Source organism: Pavona decussata, unplaced genomic scaffold (assembly GCF_977016875.1).
Source record: "Pavona decussata unplaced genomic scaffold, jaPavDecu1.1 SCAFFOLD_64, whole genome shotgun sequence".
NCBI lineage: Eukaryota > Metazoa > Cnidaria > Anthozoa > Scleractinia > Agariciidae > Pavona > Pavona decussata.
Window position 1 is genome coordinate 6,663,491 of NW_028145484.1, and position 18,730 is coordinate 6,682,220.

Genomic DNA, 18,730 nt, shown 5'->3' on the forward strand with positions numbered 1-18,730 from the left:
GAACACCATTCCAAATTTCCTCAAGTGAGTACTGCTGCTACAGAACTTACCAGTCCTCGGTATTTGCTAGATACTTGAGTGCATCTCGCAAGGAATTGTCTGCATTACTGAATGGCTGCAGATCATCCAGGCTTACTTCCCAGCACTGTGACGCAGTACTACTGCCCGCAGATGCAGCATAATGCCGTCGCATCTCTGATGAATCATCTGTGACTGCATAACTGGAATCACGTTCAGCTTGACCACTGCAACATAACATAAAACTTTCCCTTAGTTCAGAAATGAAATGCTCCTTTTTTATTTGCACACTTTTGATAATGTACCTTTAAACATTTTAATTTCAAGAAACTCTTCATTTAAGGACGGTGCCTACTATTGTTACTGCGTATACGTTCTGCGCATCGCGAGATACTCGGGTTTCCTATGGGTGGTGCTTACTAATACAGGAATATTTTTGCGCGGTTTAAAACTATACGGAGAAAGCAGAACTTACCAAATGCCTTTGGTATCTCAAAAGAAAATTGAGGGTAACCATGCATTTTTCAGAGAAAATTAAGCTTCAATTTAGGAAAAAATCCCATACATTGCTTTATATTTTGACGCTTTTTAGAGATATTGTTGCTTAATTATCTCTGAAAAATGCTTGGCTACCCCCAATTTTCTTTTTGGATTCCAATAGGCCTTGCTAAGATCTGCTTTTCCCGCATAGTTATAAACCCCACAAAAATACTTCGATATTAGTAGGCACCGTCCTTAACAATAAACTAAGGGGAAACTCTGCCAAACTATTAATCAGAGATTCTTTGGTAACAAACCAAGCAATGAAATCACACAGAGGGGACAGCCTTAAAGTTGCACCAATTGCTATTTACAATCATATTAAGCCTGCCTGACACGTTGGTAAAGTTGTTATTGCCTCTGAGGATCTCTTTCACTTTTAAACATTAAATCCAAAGTTTGCATTATAATAATTACATGAACATTTCATGTTTATTTACCCTAATTTGTGGCTTAAAAGAGTTCTGATTTGAACAAACAAAATGACCAGCTCCCAGCTGGTTTAATATACTGTAGTATTACCTGCAGGTATTGCAGGATGGTGGATTAGAGATTCATTCAAGATGGATCTTTTAAACTATCAATGCAACTGCTGAAATTGTTAACCACAATTTCCCATGAGAACTGAATTAACATTACTTACGAGAACACAGGTATCTTCTTCTTAGGTGTTCCCCCCAAAGGAGGTTTCCTTGATGACTTAAGTGGAGAACTGGAGCCTGTCACAGAGAGAACTAAAAACAAAATATAACAGTTGAAATATTTGAAAGAATCTAATAATTTCCTTAATAAAAGTGTGTAAAATTTTGTCCGAAGCTTGTTGTAAGTTGAGTTAGTGACACTATATGTAACTAAAGGAAGGATGGGTTCAGTGAATCTATGAAAAAATAAAAATAAAAAAAAAACACAAAAACCTTGTACTAACCATTTGTTTCTGTTTCTGCAGCATTTTCTTTCTGCATCTGTTTCCTCTTCAACTCAGATTCCTTCTCAGCAAGTTTCCTCTTTAACTCCTCTTGTTCTCTCTCTTTCTCTTTCAGCTCTGCCTCCCTTCTGAGTTGCTCTGCCTCTTTCTGTTTCTGCTTCTGTCTCATGCGTTCCTTCATGCGTTCCTTCTGGCGTTCCTTTTCACGTTGCTTCTCTTGTTCAATTTCCTCAAGTTCCTTCTGTTGTTTTACAAGCCTATCCCTCAAAGCTTTTTCTTGCTTCTGTAGCTCTTCCTGTAGCTGTTGCTGTCTCTGTCGTTCTGATTCCCGTTCCTTCTCCTTCCTGTTAAGCATCTTCCCAAGCTCTAACTGCTCCTTCATGATCTTCTGCCTCAGTCGTTCTTCCTCCTCACGCTGGATCTGCCACTGTCTAGTACGATCCCTCTCCAGCTCTTCCAACTTTTCCTGCTCCCGCACTGCTCTTTCTTCCTCTTCTTGTCGCCTTCTTTCCATCCTTTCCCGTGTTGACTTAGACAAACTTTTCCTCATAGTCTTGGGTGTCATATCTCGATTGTTTGCTATGCTTCGTCTGAGTTCACTGTCACTGTCTTCATCACTGTCTTCTAAGCTGTCCAAGCTGTCTTCTTCACTTTTTAATGTTGATGTCTCTGTTTCAGTGGTTGCTGCTGAAGGTGTTGTTGTAGCTGAAGGTTCACTTGCTAAAGAGTCTGAAGGTGTTGGGTATACCTCCTCTTCACTCTCAACTCCGCTCTCTTCATCCTCTTCCCCTGCTTCTTCATCTCCTTCTCCCTCTTCTTCTTTCTCATCCTCTTCCTCACTACCATTATTTCCTTTCTCCTTTCTTCTCTCTACCTCCCCCTTTTCCTCCTCCTCCTCCTCCTCATTATCAGTTTCCTCCTCCTCCTCCTCCTCCTCCTCCTCATCATCATCATCACTGTCATCTTCCACATTGTCATCTGACTCTTCTGTTTCATACTGCAGCTGATTCTTTTCACTGTGTGCTGTATCATACTGCTTACCCAGTCGTAACAACCCTTGGCCAACCACTTCAACTCTCTCAATACCCAACATGTCTTCTTCACTCCCTAAAATGCTACTACCCACTCCTGAGGTTTTACTCTGCTTGTCATCATCATTGTGCACACCATTCGCTAGTGAAGAATTCTCTGCCACTCTCCCTTGTTGAGTTGCTAAAAGCCCATGGCCTGTAACACCAAGTCCTGAATTATCTACGTCTGAGAACTTGCTAGGTAAAGGTGTAGTTCTATGAAGCTGCAGCGGAGTTTCTGCGGATAGTCTTCGGGAATGGATTGGTGTTCTGGCAATACGAGGCCTGCTGTCAAATGGAGATTCTGGTTTCACAGGTCCTTTTATTACTCTAAGAAATAAAATGAAAATGGCGAACTGTTCACATTATTTGTTTCAAAAATCAGAAAATCTGTAACTCTCTTTCAAGAGCTCACTTTTCCCAAATTCTAATCTAAGAAAAGCACCAGGCTCACACAAAATCTTTTTGTTCAGTTAGTGTAGTTCCAGAAAATACCCATACCCCCCCCAAAAAAAAAAATTCCAGGGGGTGGGGGTGGGGTCTAAGAGGCAAAAAAATTAAGGAAAGTAGGGAGCTTAATATTAGAATTTTCATAGGGAAAGTAGGGTCTTGGACAAAATAGCTGTGGGATATTACCAGGAATTACACAATGTATGCTCATTGCAATATTAATATGTACAAACCAAGACAAACTTGAGGCACTTGGCTTAAATCTAGAAATTACTGAGGGAAGTAAAACTTAAAATTTCCTGCAGCCATGAGCATACTCATGTCCTATAAGCCAGGGGCTAGCAATCACGTGTAACTTGTGTTTACATACCTTCCAGTATTTTCCATTATCCCTGGGTCAAGGGGATCATCATTATTTTCTGAAGGTGATGGAGTACGACTTCTCAAATCTTCGCCATCACTGATTACAGAATACATTTTCAGGGCTCGCTTGGTTTCTGCTTGTTTGTGAACTTGTTTCAGTAAATCTTGAGGAGGTAAGTTTCCACCCTAAAAATTCAAACATTTTGATAACCATGCCTACTGGTCTCAATAATTCCTCAAAAAAACTTTCATCGGCCAAATTGGTCCAATACTTTCACACCACACTCAATGCACTTGGGAGAGAGGGGGAGAGAAGCAATTCATAGTCATGAAAAAGACAACTACATATTGACCCTTGCAATCGTGAGCAAACGGGAGGTCAAGTACAATAATCTACAGTAGATTGAATAAACTCCTATTTAGATTCCCTTGCCACTTATTACTTTCTCAGTAATGATACAAATAATACTTGAATCTTTTTCATTGGGTGTTTTCCTTTATATCCAACACATTCATGTCATTAGACACTGTACATATAACCACAGGTTACAAAAGCATAACATTTGCTGAATTTGCATTTCAGTTACTTTGGAAAAAAATATAAGAGTTTGTATGGTTTTTCTAAAACTAGAAATTTGAGCAAAAATGAAAGCCAAATCACTAAATAAAGTTAAAAAAACTGTATAGACAACACACTGTATCTTAGACTTGGAGAGTTCACCTTAACAGGGGCCAGCTGAGGAGGACGTGTAGGAGTCATCTCCAGGAAGTCACTCTCAACCTTCTTGGCATCTCCCAGTTCAGGGGCCCTTAAGCCACGAGTCTTTGATGCTGAACGTGCAAGTTGCGGCTTCATGTGGATTGGTGTCTGAGGTACGTCTGCTTGTAAAAAATTTAAGCCAATTATACAAAGAGCATATAGTTATGGAATAACAAGATTGTGACAGACTAATTGGTCAGAGTTCACCTTGAATGTATGGGTGGAACAATAGACACCTTAATCAATTTCTTGCTTCAGTTTTGGCATTTCTCCTTATGTTTGATTTCAGAATTACAGGGCTTCTGATAATTCGGGGGGAAAAAAGTCAAATTTCGCGGGATTGAAAGAGACAAATTCATGGAGAAAACGGCTGATTTTGCGGTAATTTCGCAGGAATTTTCGGGGCAAATTTCGCTGAAAAGCAAAGAAGAAAGATTCCAGAAAAAAAATATTGGAATGATGTCAAATTCAGGGCAAGAAAGAAAACACAAAACTTCATCCAAAACAGTTCTGATGGCAACTGTACTTGTTTCGAGCAACAAGAAAAACATAAGCTTTACCGAAACCCCCGGCTGGTTAACCTCCTTTTACAGCTGCAATTTAGAGCCGAACACAGCAACATAATAAATTTCTTTTCTTTCCTCGCTGTCTTGTGTAGCTTTGCAGTTTACAAGGCAGGATTGTTTGTGATCGAAGGTTCAAATCCATTTGTGAAGTCAAAACATTCGTGTGTCTTCGATCGTGTCCTGTACGTATGATTAAACATGTGCCTGCATGCGCCTTTGATCATTCTAATGTTAAAGGACGCTATATAAGTAAATAAATAATAATATTATTATTATGAATTAACATTACAACAGCGGAAGTTTCCTTTCAAACTTATAATGTCAACCAAAAGTCTTCTCATTTCGTGTGCTCAGTTTTTCGTAACATTAATCTAAGAAAGCCTGGTAGTTTTGGTACGCTGTTTACTCGTGGCAGTGATGAAATTTCAAGATAAATTTGCAAGTTTATGGAAAGTAAACAGCCCCAGTAGCCAAGATAAGTTTCAAATAATTTATGTTGTACCGACATGTATTTGGTAGGATTTTGAGCAAATTTTGTGGTATTGCGCGTCTTTTTGTGAATTTCACGGGATTCTGCGGAAATACCTGAATTTTGCGGCTCTGCGACCACGCAAAATATCAGAAGCCCTGGAATTATAATAATAATAATAATAACAATAATAATAATAATAATTATAATAACAATAACAATAATTATTTAACAATTATATAATACTATTTACAGTCAATGATCAATAGCGTTTTACAGGAACAATAAAATAAAATACAAGAATACATGAATGTCAGATATGTACAAAAACTGCCTACAATTCATTAAAAGCTAAAAAAGAAAAATAAGTCAAATTATTTAGAGCGGTTTTCAATTGAGTGTCGAAAATATCTCGTGTTTGCTTTGGTTTTGCATTACTACAGTCTGTGATTGGTTAACAAAACTCGCACCACTTTCCCAACCAATTGGAATCCAAATCAAAACCAATCGTGTTTTGGCCGCACTCGTTTTCCTGCGCTTGGCACCAGTTACATGTATTTCCTTCCTATTCTGATTGGCTGATTGTGTTGTTTACGTCTGTTGTGATTGAACAGAGTAATTGCTTTGGTTTTGGTTTTATGACACTCAATTGAAAACTGCTCTATAATAAATAGGAATTACATTAAAATGCTGACCTAAACAAAAACATCTTAAGTTTGCTTTTAAAAACACTGAGTGTTGTGACAACACGCAGGTCAGCCAGCAAGCTGTTCCATAAAACCGGTGCAACAAAAGCAAAAGACCTACCGCCAAGTGTTGGGCACATTGTCTCCCATGGAACTTCTAAAAACAGGCTATTATTCGAGCATAACGAGTATAAGCTCTTTTGCTTAACTTTTATCAAGTCACTTTGATAAGACAGCACTAGTCCATACATTGATTTAAAGGTAAGAATTTGAATCTTAAACTTAACCCAATAAGCAATGGGAAGCCAATGAAGGTCATAGAGAACTGGCGTTACAAGTGAGTACTTGGGTATATCCATAATAAGTCTGACTAGCAGCAGCATTTTGGACATGCCGTAGTTTGGAAATTTGCACATTTGGAAGATTATGGTTTGTAATTAACTAATGTGTGTAAATAGCAGGCAAAACATTTTTCACGTTTATTGCAGACTGCTATGATTACACATAATCACTGCTTTTTTATCTTGACAATAATTAACTAAAAGTAGATTAAAGGTAAAAATTGCTAGAAAGTTTTCCTTCACTGCATAATTTTCCATACATTTACACATTTGGCACAATTACAAAAAACATACCACTTTTCTTTAGGTCACCATCCATATGATCAGCAGCTGTGTCAACATCACTAGATACATCTTGCAAGAGTTAAACAATCAGTTAAATCTCATTTTACACAGCACTTATTTTGTATGCACATAGGATTAATCAGATTGTCAGCTGTATATAAAATATTGCAGAGTGTACCCCCAACTCATTGCTGTAAAGGGTTTGCAGTTCACCTCGCAATGCAAAGGTTTGGGTTTAATGTTTTCTCTCTGTGGTACACTGTGAATATTACATGGAAAAAAAAAATGCTGACCACTGTGAACTAGAAATCTATAACAATGGCTGTTCTTTGGCAAAACCACAATAATATTTATTGTGATCAAAGACATTCACTATTCTACAAGTTTTAATACAACTGGAAAGAGAAGTGAACTGAAGGAATTATGAAGGAAATTGACAGGCAATAAACATTCTTGTACATAGTTATCAGTTAAATTTTTCATTTTGTATGCACCAAAAATTAAAAAAAAGCCTAGATGTACAATCACAAAACATCACTTCACTGCAAGAAGACTTGTTAAATTAGAAACCTTTGCAACAAATCTGCTGTACAAATTTTTCCCATGTATCAGAGGTTTTTGCAATGCATTATGGGGCAATCTCACCGGTAAGGCCATTTTTAACTCATGAATGGCGCATGCGCAATGAACGAGTTATAGCGATGGCGGACTTTTGACTTGGTTGGTTGGTTCTGTTGTTAACTTTCGGGCATGCGCAGTGAATGAGTTTAAATTCAATTAGTGGAAAAAACACGCGAAAATTTTTTGTTCATGGTGCATCAGAATATTCTTATTCAATCTGTAGAGAATAATTTGACGATCATTTAGTGCAAGAATGGAGATTTTTCGTTAAATCTGAGCAAAGTTATAAGTTTTTTTCAGTTTTTCAGAAAGTTTGGGGTCGTTTAATTATAAATGAAAAAAAAAAGGAAATTTTCTCATGATGCATCAGAATAATCTTATTCAATCTGTAGAGAATAATTTGACAATCATTTTAGTGTAAGAATGGAGATTTTTCGTTGAATCTGAGCAAAGTTATAGGTTTTTTCGTTTTTTCCACAAAGTGCGGTGTCTTTTAAGAATTTAAAAATAATTGAATTTAACAATAATTGAATTTAAAATAATTTAATTTAAAAATTCAATTAGTGAAGTGTTGGCAAGAACTTTGAATAAACAAGATGCTTTTTAGAGCGTTTATGTCGGCATGCGTTGATATATGTTTAGCACTAGTGGCCTTATTTATTGTACACCTCACCAATTTTTTAACCTATCCTCCCTTCGCGATTGAACAAACTGAATAGTTTTAGACAGAAAGATTGCGTGATATTGCGTTGCGCTACTTGAAATTTTGCCACCAAAAAACATTTCCCGCCAGAAAATGTCTTCAGCTGAAAAAAGCACTCTTAACTGAAAAGTTCACTGCTAATCATAACTTTTTGCATACATGAAAACTCGACATCTTTTATCATATTTTTGTTTCTCATACAAAAGTGTTACATCAAGTAGATAAGATTGCTAAAAAAAATTAGTTTGGTTGTCAGTTTTCATGCAAAAGCGGAAAGTGCCATGTCACGCATCAGTGACGTTGTAAACAAAATTATGCAAATTTCTGGTGAAAGCAACATTTTTAGATCTTGTCAGCTTTCATAGAGGTTTCAAAGGGAAAAAATGCTTATTTTCACAATTTACATCTGGTAATTTATGGGAAAGCAAAAGGACGCAGTCGATAAATTTTCATTAACTGTTTAATACATACCATGTAGAATTTATTAAAATGCATGTGAACCATGAACGCAACTGAATAACTTTCCAACCGGAGTACAGGATCAAAACCTTTTTGGTATGTTCATTGAATAATGAAGCATAATACAGACAACTAGCTTTTATTGAAATAATTCTTATTTAACAAGAGTTAGTCATATTGAAGATTGCATGGACTGAACTCCAAAGGAAAAATTTCACGCATTTATGTCGGGCATGAAATGTACTGCAACACTTTGTTCAACACATTTCACTTTGTGAGATCAGCTTGAGCAAGGTTATGTTTTTTTTGTTTTTCCACTAAAGTGCAGTGTCTTAAATTCAATTAGTGAAATGTCAGAATGAACTTTGAATAAAAACAAACACATAAAAATTTTTTAATCGGCACATCAGAATAACCTTATTCAAGAGTAGGGAATGAGTTTACAATCATTTTTGTTGCACAAGAATGGTTATTTCTCGTTACATAATCGGGCAAAGATATAATTTCTTTTAGCTTTCAAGGAAGTGTCTGTAGCCGTCTTAATTTCAATTACTGATGTGTCATCTGCATTCACGAGTTGGCTCTCAGGAGCCTTTGATTATCTTTTTCTACAATTTATTAATTTGAGAAAATTTTTCAACAAAACTAAAGATGGGGGGAATCTGTACAATGTCAGACGAGCAACTGTTATTTCTGGTATTTCAATAAAATTAATGTAACAAAATGATCTTAAAATGATGACAATACAAAATATATAGATGAACTTACTGTGAGAGACTGGAGACAATCTACCAAAGGGTCTCATTTCAGACCAGTCAGGCCATGAGCTGGATAGGGACATCGAAAAAGCTTTTCTGTGTGTAGTAGAAAACAGGTCATCTTCACCCCCTGAAAATGAACTCTGCAGTGGATGTGGGGTGGGTGTAACAGATTGTGTGCCCCTTAGAACTGTTTCCTTTGGTGTCTGTTCACCCACAGCTGGCTCTGCGCTGCTGCTGGCCTTAGCTTTACTAGCAATAGTACCACGCTTGTATAAAAGAGCATAACTGTTCACAGAGCTCCCAGCACTAGGAGTTGTTTGGCTTAGGGTCACAACAGCACCACCCAGCTTGGATCTGTCTTTTTTGACCTTAGCTCTGTGCATTTCAGCATAGGAACTTCCCGTTGTGGTTTCAGCAGACTTAGAGGAGTGTCGTTCAGCTACTTGGTTTGCTCTCTGTACACTCATGGCATGGTATTTTTCTGCATAGGAAGAGGTGGTGAGCTTTGACTTTGGTGGGGTAGAAAGTGATGTTGTTCGTGGCTGAGGGGTGGACTTTACAGCACGGTCATTCACTATCTCTGTAGGGGCCCAGGAATTCAGCTTCATTGGGGGCCGTATTGGTTCAATATTATCAGCAACTGGCTGTGAAACAACAACAACAACAATAATAAGCCATGTTGAATTTCCCCATAAATTGTACCATTAATGGAAAAAGATTATTATAGATTGTCATCCTTTCAACTATAACAAAATTGACTAACTTTTTAGCTCACTAGCCCAGTGGTTAGTATCAGGTCTGATTTCACTTAAGCCAGAACAAAATTTTCACTAGCCAGTCAGTTTCACTTAATATTCATTTTAAGAAAAGGGAAGGGAGGGAGGTCATACATGTTTTTTTATGAGATATGCATTCATTCATATTATACAACTATGATTATTTTGAGCAGTCTGTGTCATGTGTGAATAATAATTGATGGAACAGTGTGCATTTCTCAATAAGCACAAACTGAATTAGTTCTTAAATTCACTAATCTCAGAAAACAGCTTTTTACTCGAGCTGTAAGGCAGCACGAGTTAAGGTTTTGGTAGCATTATCAAATTCTTTTATATTTTTGGGGTCGCGATGGACAGAGAGATAAGACTTTGGGCCACGAGTTATTGTTCTTGGTCTCGTTTTTTGTACTCGGCTGGGACGAGTTAAGTTTTCGTTGCGTTATCAAATTCTTTTAATTCTCGGTCGCGTTCGGGTTCGCCGTGAGGTGCCGAGTCTGAAGTTCACAGCAAGACGTGTCACATACAGGATGGCAGATGCAAGACCCAAATGACCGAAAAAATAAGACTTATTCCTCTAGAATTTATCAACTTTAACAGAAACAGCATTTGCTTACCTAGAGAGACATTTTCTATTTCCAAGGCGAAGACTCTTAAACTTTATGCGATGAACAGACGCGAAGAAACTTAATCTGTTTATACGTCTATTTTCATGGTGTCGTTTGTGCATCTTTTAACTTTCCAAGTTTTTCAACCATTCATATTTCATCTTTTCATCACTAGCACTTTAAAGATTCGAAAGGTTTTTATCTTTTTCATTTACTTAGCTTTTTTTAGTTCCTCAAGGTTAGTTTTGTTTAACCGAAAATTTGGCCACTAAATCAGTCTATGACCCCGTGGGCCAAGATAGATAACGATGTCTCATGTTAACTATAGAAAAACAAGCAATGTAAAACCAGTTTCTGTCTTCAAATGAAAGGTGAATAACAAATGCTTTCCCCTGAATTGCATTTAAAAATATAAACAGCGAAACATTGAAAAACGTACAAGGATAACGTACACGTGATGCGTAACGTTACTCTAGATCATACCGGAAATTACGATCTGTCGTTGACCCGGCGTCACATACATATCAGGACCGTACAAATGGTTTCTGTCTCTAAACGAAATGTGAAAACGTAAGGATTAAAGCCCGGGGATTATAAAAAGCATTTGCATGACAAATGTCGTTTTCCCTTGTATTTCATTCTGACTGCAAGAAATGCAATTTTTATCTGTAAAACAGAGTTGAACAAAACCAAGCCTACATGTGACTTGCTTTGTGACTTTGGAACTACAGCAACTGCAGCTTGCAGTTAGTGCTGATTGGTCGCAACACAAAACACATTCTAAAGAAAGTATACATACTATCGCTATGCTAATGTGAGCATGCCAAACACCATACATTAATTTTGTATTCTCTGTAACAATTTCATCACATCTGCATAATAAGTTTTATGTACTCAAGGTGGATTTTATTTGTTTGCATGGTATTAAATCTGTCCAGACATCACATCAGACCACAGCTTTCATCAATAATAATTATTGTTGTTGAGATGGTTGCAATGTTGTCCTTCATTTATGAGCTTTTTTAGTATTTCTAAAATTGCTGTTGATTAGTGGCTTCTTGTTTTAGGAATTGCCTTTATTATACGGCTGGCTCCGCAAGTGGGCAAGATGAGTCAAATCCTGCGCTGTGATTGGCTACCTGAGCGGGCAAGATGGGGCTATTTTGCCCCTCAAGATTACCCGTTGCCTGTCCGTCCTGTATCGAAAGTTTAATCCTGAGCAACAATGCAATCTTTCCTTTGATTTTCACTTTGTTCTGGGGGAAATGCTCACTAAAATGTACATTGTACAGTAAATTCTCAACATTTACCTAAAGGAAAGGAAAGGGAATGGAATCATCCTGGTGTAGTGAAATGAATGTGAGTTGAATTGGTGAGTTGCTCCGTGTGTAGATAGACTAAATTGATTAGTTCTCTATGTTTGCAATGACTGTATTTAAATCATAGCATAGTGGAAGTTGCGTTAAGTGTTTAGAGCAGTTCAGAAAAGTGTTTTTCTCAAGTTCCCCGAAGAAGCTCATGTTTTTAATTTAGCTGCATCTTCCCTGTTGTAAACAACAAAATCTTAACAAAGTTTCGTCCAGTTTTCTGATTTACCCGCTCTTTTTTTCGGCTTATGTTTGCATATAATTTCAGAATGTATTGTTTTATTCAAGAATTATTGATTGGATGCTGAAAACTGTGTAAAAATGTTCATTATTTACACCACTGTGCAATCGGCTGAAAATGGCGAGTTTGCCGAATTCTATTAAAATCTTTCTGCACTTGCGAAAATCTAAATTTTTTGTACTCAATAATTGTATACTCCCTTCAAGCCATTACAAAGTTAGAGCCTTAAGATAATTTAGGATACCTTGTTTTCCATGATTACATGCTAATCCAAAAATGCACTGAAAATAAATCTTATACCAGCCAGCTATGAAGAATTTCTTTCTGAGCAGAACAGTTTTATGTTTCGTTTTGTTTAGTTGTTGTAGATTTAACTTGAAGATAAAGCCATATAATAAATCTTTTATTGACGGAGCTTGTTCAGTCAAGATGGCTGGATATTGGCCTCATTTTTTTTTTTTATGTTTTTATGGACCTCGACTTTGTCTGGGTCTATAAAAATCAAAAAAAAAACTTGGCCAATATCCAGCCATCTTGATCTCACGCTTGGTCAATAATGCAAACATATTGATGTACCAATAATTTTTATCACCCATATGTATGAAAACTCTTCAACCACAAACACATTGAAAAAAAACCTTTCCAAGTCAAATGCAGGTCAACAGCTCTTTGCTACTAGAACAAAAGCATTAAAATTTTAATACTGGACAAGTTCTGCTTGTTTCGTTATAACCGTACCATCCGAATGTGTAGTTCATAATGGCATTTCCAATTTTCCCATTGTGTCCACAATGCCATGCTGATTTTGATTATGTATTGGCACAGTACCTGAAATCTCTATTGCTATAATAATATTATTGTTACCTAAGATGAGGTCACATGTTTGTTGATAGTCTTACCTGGTTATCCTCTTGAACCTGGTCACCTTCCCAGGGCAGCCGGTTCTTCCCTGCGCTGAAGAACCTTCGAGGACTAGGTCCTGACATGTTCAAAGAATCATTAAGTCCTGGTGTTGAGCGTGCAGACCCGCTAGGATCAGCCGAACCAGTTCCAGCTGTTCCTGCCAAAATCCAGTCAATGTCCGCACCACGTGGGGTATTACTCTGACCTCTTATTATGCCTGACGATGGCATAGGGACAGCATACTCTACTAAGCCATCTCTGTTTAAGCGTGGAAGCTGTCTCCGTGCCAATCTTGCAGTTATGGCCCCCATCACACCGTCACCACCCATTGTAAGCTCAACAGCATCAACTGCTGCAATTATAGGCTGAATGCGTCCAGGTCCCATTGCTTGTGCTATTACTGCAAAAGCTTCCAGTGCAGCTTGCCTCACCCTTCTCTTGCTGTCCACCAAAGCAGGAGCAATTGAATTTGTGAGATCCGGAAGACTGAAGTCTGAACTAGGAAAAGTTAACAATGCTGCAATGAAAACATTGACAGTTTCTTCACGCACCCTGGAGTTTCGATGTTGTAAGTTAGCTGTCAACACAGACAGCACAGCTTTGGGAGAGAGAATTTGCATAAGCTGCATGAGTACTTTCATGTTTTCCTGCCTAATCACAATCTTGTTGTCTCCTAATTTATTTGACAATGCCAACAGAACTGGCTTAAGAACTGGACGCACACCCACCCCCAGTTTAGCTACAAGGAGTCCAATAATTTGAAGGCTAGTGACACCAATCTTAAAGTTGACATCATCAAGGAAACCAAGCAGCAGTGCAAAGAATGAACCCAGATTTGGATGAACAGGGGCTGTATCTGTCAATTGCCCCATTAAAGTTTTCAACTCTTCTATTCCCTGTGCTCTTATTCTCCAGTTGCTCTGGTCTCTTAGTTTTGTCATTACATATCTGGGAACAAACCCATACTCTAGTGGCCCATCGGTTGTATCAAGATATTCATTCGAGTTATTAGTTACTGCAATAGTATGTCCTCTGTCCAAAGCAGTACTTCTGTCTGACCCATCAACTCCGTTAGAATTCAAGTGACCGGCACTTTTGGCCTTGCGACCTCCAGCAAGTGTCTCTAAATCCTTTACAGGGTCAGCGCTGCGATTTTGAAGCGCCAATAAACACATCTTTTGTTGGTCGGGGGTCAATCGACGAAGATAACTGTCGAAAACTGAGGAACCTACTACATTTTTTATCCTTTCAAGGGAGATGACAGCAGGTGAACTTTCGGGTCTTGACGAATTTTCCAGCCTACCAACGAGCGCTTTCGTCAACGTAAACAGATCTTCGTGGGCCAGGTTTTGCATTATAAGAATGGGTAAAGCAACTAAACTTTCCGTTCTTGTTTTTCTATTTTGGCTCTCGAGGCCGTGATCGATGATAGCGTTCAAAACAGTGCTAACCTGCGAAGAATGTTTCATGTACACATGCAGTGTCTGAATTGCGGACTTCTTCACCGACACCTGGTTGTCTCCGATGTTGGATACAAGTTGAGGAAGAACAAGTGCCATACAGTTATCTAAATCTTCCCCAAACTCTGGGATGATTTCACACAAGAACTCGGTACAGCGCAGTCTTGTATTGGAGTTTGAGTCGGCCAGTGCTTCGTGCAAAACGCGAAACAAAGCAAGTCGATCGACAAATTGTAATCGACCACCATTTCGCCGCGCGTTTGCTTGTAGCTCGTCCAAAATGTCAGCTTTCCTTGCGGAATCGCTGCTTCTGGCTAGTCCGGCTAGCACCTCATTTTCTTCCATATTTTGTACAAGGACTTCATCGGGCTCAGTGATCACTGATGACAGTGGTTTGAGCTTGGCAACACTACTAGCCATCTACTGTATGCATGATAGAACGTAAACCTACTAATTGCCACGAAATTATCAACAAACCGCTGCTACATAACCATTGCCAGAGGATTTATAAACTCGAATGACGAATCCAAAGTTTGAAGAGAACAACCTCTTATCCATAAAACAAGCTGCCAGGCAAAGAAAACACTAGACGAGGAAATGAAATAGCATGCATTACATTCGTCAAGAGTTTGAACGAAATTCCACAAACTTTTGCTCAAGTCGTAGGTTCCCGGATGCATGAAATTGACAATCAAATCATGCACAGCGGCATAGATTGGAGCGCACTGATTGGCTGAAATCCAGAAGATAACCTTCATAGGAAATTTAATATTCATAACAAGAAAATTGAAGCAAAATAATAATGTTATGATCTATAAACTCTCGACGGTCCTCAACAAATGACGGCCTGATCCAGCCGCTCCACTCATGTGTCGCCGGGCTTATGGCCCTTTAGCCAGCGCGGGCGGGGGAGGGGGTGTATCTTTTGACCCTACTAGGGTGTCCCTAGGAGTGTGACCCTATCTAGCTCTCCATGTATATGTAAACTAAATCACAAAGCCTGACGAATTGAAAGATTCGCAAGGATAAGATCAGGCTATTTCATAGCGTGAAGTGGGACTGAGCTAATCACAAGCGCCGTAAAACTGAATGACTAATGTATGCCGCCATATTTGCTTCGTTCATATTCTCGTCATATTTATATGTCACTTATTTGATTATTTTCCGGCTTTTAAAATTAGAATTTCCACGCTTTATTGCTTGCATTTTTCAGGGACGTAGTTAGTTGCTTTGCTGAAAAATAAATAAAATAAGTTTTATCTTGCTTAGCGGCACAATCGAGGATCCTTACACGTGATAAAATAAATGTTCGTGGGATCTTTACAAAAGCTCAGCTGAGCTTGCTTAAGATCTCCTTGCCTGTTGTAATAATTGAGTTTTGTGAAAACCTTAAAATACATGATGTAAAGGATAAGGCAAAATAAATAAACAGCTTAAATAAACAGGCCGGAAATATACATTTACACCTCTAAAATTCATCGTTGAAAGTAAACTTGGGCGACGTGTTACTGAAAGACGCAAATTTTCTTATCATTTGTGCTTTCAACTGTGTAAACAGTTTAATATTTTACTACCTACATTTTTAAAATTTACATCGATCTGTGCACAATCCGAATTAAAAGGTTATTCATAACGGAAAAAGAGATTTGGTGTTATATACTTTATTGATGCTCCCTAAGGTGAGCCGTTTCAGCAACAATGGCATTAGAAAAGCAACAAAATAGACAAAAAATTTTGATCAGTGTACAAACAATACAGTAAACTGATTAAAAATTTTAAATTAAAATTTAAAAAAAATGGCAACAACAGATACGCTAGGTGAATCAGTAAAGCAGTAATGTGGCAACTCTCGTAAGCTGTTATTGTTTTTTTCCGTTTGGGGGCATTGTTGTTCTTGTTTTCTGGAAAGGTTGCAAGCTCCCCTGAAACACATGAGACCTTATGAGAACCCCTTTAAAATCCTTGGGGCATTTTATCTTCGCCTGAAGAGTTTGGCTCCTTTATAAGCAAAGGAGCGCTGGCCAGGCGATAGAAGGCAAAAATTGTATCTCCAGCTAGGGTGGTAAACGATCAACAGTAGAACACCGCTAACTCGAACTCGCTTAATTTGAATAAAACCCGATTTCCCGTCGATCTGCGACCCCATTTTTTCAGGCGTTTACTATCAGCTAACTCTAACACAGCTCATACTGGAAGTCTGTTGGGGTCTATTGCAATCTCACAATGTCAGAACATAGCTGATTGCTTCCGCTATGGAAACATCCTTAAATAGTTCTCAGCCTTTGTTTGGTCTTTGGTATGCTCTTAAAATGTTGGCTAAGGTTCCGCCAAAGTAAAATGTTCTTATCAAAGACAAAACAGACTAGTGCATTAGTTGCACCCTTGTGACTTGTGATTGTGAAAGAAACTGATGTTTATGCATCACTTGATTACCAGCAGTGCCCATCTCCCGTGGGCCGGCCCCCGGGCGTTAGGAGTTTTTAGGGTTAGGTTAGTATTCCACGGCCGGGACAAAGCATGAGCGGTTCAAATGCCCCGCGGTACAGCTAACGTACAAAGAAAGTTGATTTCTTCGTTTCTGGACTTACCTTCTTTAATGATAGTTAAATAATTCAGACTAAACTAACTTAAGTCTCAAATAAGTCTCATTTCTCATTATCGTCTTTGCCGATGAACTAAAAAAGGAAGTGAGAGTGCTATGGGGTGAAACTTTGTCAAATGCCCCGGGGTAGACTTATGACCGACGGACAACGGACGGACAATGCACAGGGAACTGCTGCAATTGACTGATGCATTAACTTTAACATTGACAAAGTAGTAAGGCACTTTAACTTTCTTTAACATTCTCAGTGTTCATAATTCCTTTCTTTCTTCCCTTCCGTTCGTTCGTTCATTCATTCATTCATTCATTCATTCATGTCGGGCTGCTTCGACCAGAAATGACCTGCGTCTGAAAAAAATCTATATCGTGGTCTTGCAATAGATCAAAGAGGAATCACAGGTTCGTCAAGGTTACTTAAAACATAACAACTACGAGTCCTGGCTGCTGATCGACACAACACTTAGATCACACATGGGTAACTGGCGAATCAATGATCTCAGTGATCTCACTTTTCTTGCTAGCTCTTTAATTTTGTGACGTTTCGTCGTCATTCGTCGCTAGTCACGTCTGGTTATTTCTGTTTTCTTATTCAGTCGGTCCTCGCCATGCAAGACCTGGCCTAATTCACGACTATTCCTCGTTATTTTCCACTATTCGCAACTACTTGTCTCTATTCCCGGGATATTTTGGTTATTCCCTGTTCGCTGTTTAAGTTTTCCATATGCACTTCACACAGTTCATAGGGTCAGTCATTTCATCTTGACACGATATATCACGCACTTGTATGGCAGCCAGTTTATCGACTGTTCCCCAATACAAATAAAAAAAACTAAAAAAATTTCATCGGCTATTCACTAACTAAAACAACATCTGAAAAACAGAGAGACTCCAACCCTTGCAACGTCGTCAGATGGTCTGTCAACTCAGAAGTAATTTGAAAGAAATTTGATGGGGTGTAAATGTTAGATGTATTTTTCAGTCAATACAGACATGGAAACGTAAATCCGCGGAGCTCTCCCAACAGGACTCGGTGCTATGACCTTCCGATTACTGGTTGGGATGCTCTACCATTGAGCCACATGAGACTCGTGGAAACATTCACCAGGCTTGTAGACTTGCTTACAAGTCGAGCTCAGAGAGCGCAAAGCGCGATCGTTTTCTTATTTTGTACATAATCGTTTAGTCTTACTTTTATCTTTTATATCTTCGAAGATATTAGCATAATTGTTTGCTACCTGCAATTTAAAGGTTTTTACTTTTTACTTTACTTATGCCGTTATGACAGAGCACCCATTTCGGTGAGCTTGGGTTCCTGTGGTTACATCCAGGAGCTCTTACCCATTGCCTGTTTTCATACCTTGGGGGTCTGGGTACGAGTCTGTGTATTATGGGTTATGGGACTCAACACCCACATAGCCGGAAAGAGCACATCGAACTTTACAACATCCTCAAGTTTGGTGTCAATCAAGCTAATATTAGGCGAGATACAGCCATTCAAAAACTTAAAAATTTACTAAGAAATGTATGGAACGCCGGACACACGTCCGGCGTTCCATACATTTCTTAGTAAAATTTGGAGTTTTTGAATGGCTGTATCTTTCCTAATATTAGCTTGATTAACACCAAACTTGGAAATGTTGTAAAGTGCGGTGTGCTCTTTCCGGCTATGTGGGTGTTGAGTCCCATAACCCATAATACACAGACTCATACCCAGACCCCCACGGTATGAAATCAGGCAATTCTCTTTCCTCTCTCGTGT

The 18,730-nt window shown here is 38.5% G+C and overlaps 1 protein-coding gene across 1 annotated transcript in view; it reads right to left on the reverse strand.

Annotated features, from left to right (window-relative positions):
- Window positions 1-15,038, reverse strand: part of LOC146478806 (TOG array regulator of axonemal microtubules protein 1-like) — a 22,967-nt gene extending 7,929 nt beyond the window's left edge. The window contains exons 1-8 of the mRNA XM_085112434.1: window positions 12,906-15,038; window positions 9,025-9,661; window positions 6,483-6,542; window positions 4,088-4,245; window positions 3,374-3,552; window positions 1,484-2,883; window positions 1,202-1,292; window positions 51-245 (exon numbers count right to left, since the gene is read on the reverse strand). Of these exons, the coding sequence (XP_084968560.1) occupies window positions 51-245; window positions 1,202-1,292; window positions 1,484-2,883; window positions 3,374-3,552; window positions 4,088-4,245; window positions 6,483-6,542; window positions 9,025-9,661; window positions 12,906-14,789 (4,604 nt within the window). The 5' untranslated portion in view covers window positions 14,790-15,038. The remainder of the gene's footprint in view (window positions 1-50; window positions 246-1,201; window positions 1,293-1,483; window positions 2,884-3,373; window positions 3,553-4,087; window positions 4,246-6,482; window positions 6,543-9,024; window positions 9,662-12,905) is intronic.
- Between the last annotated feature and the right edge of the window lie 3,692 nt (window positions 15,039-18,730).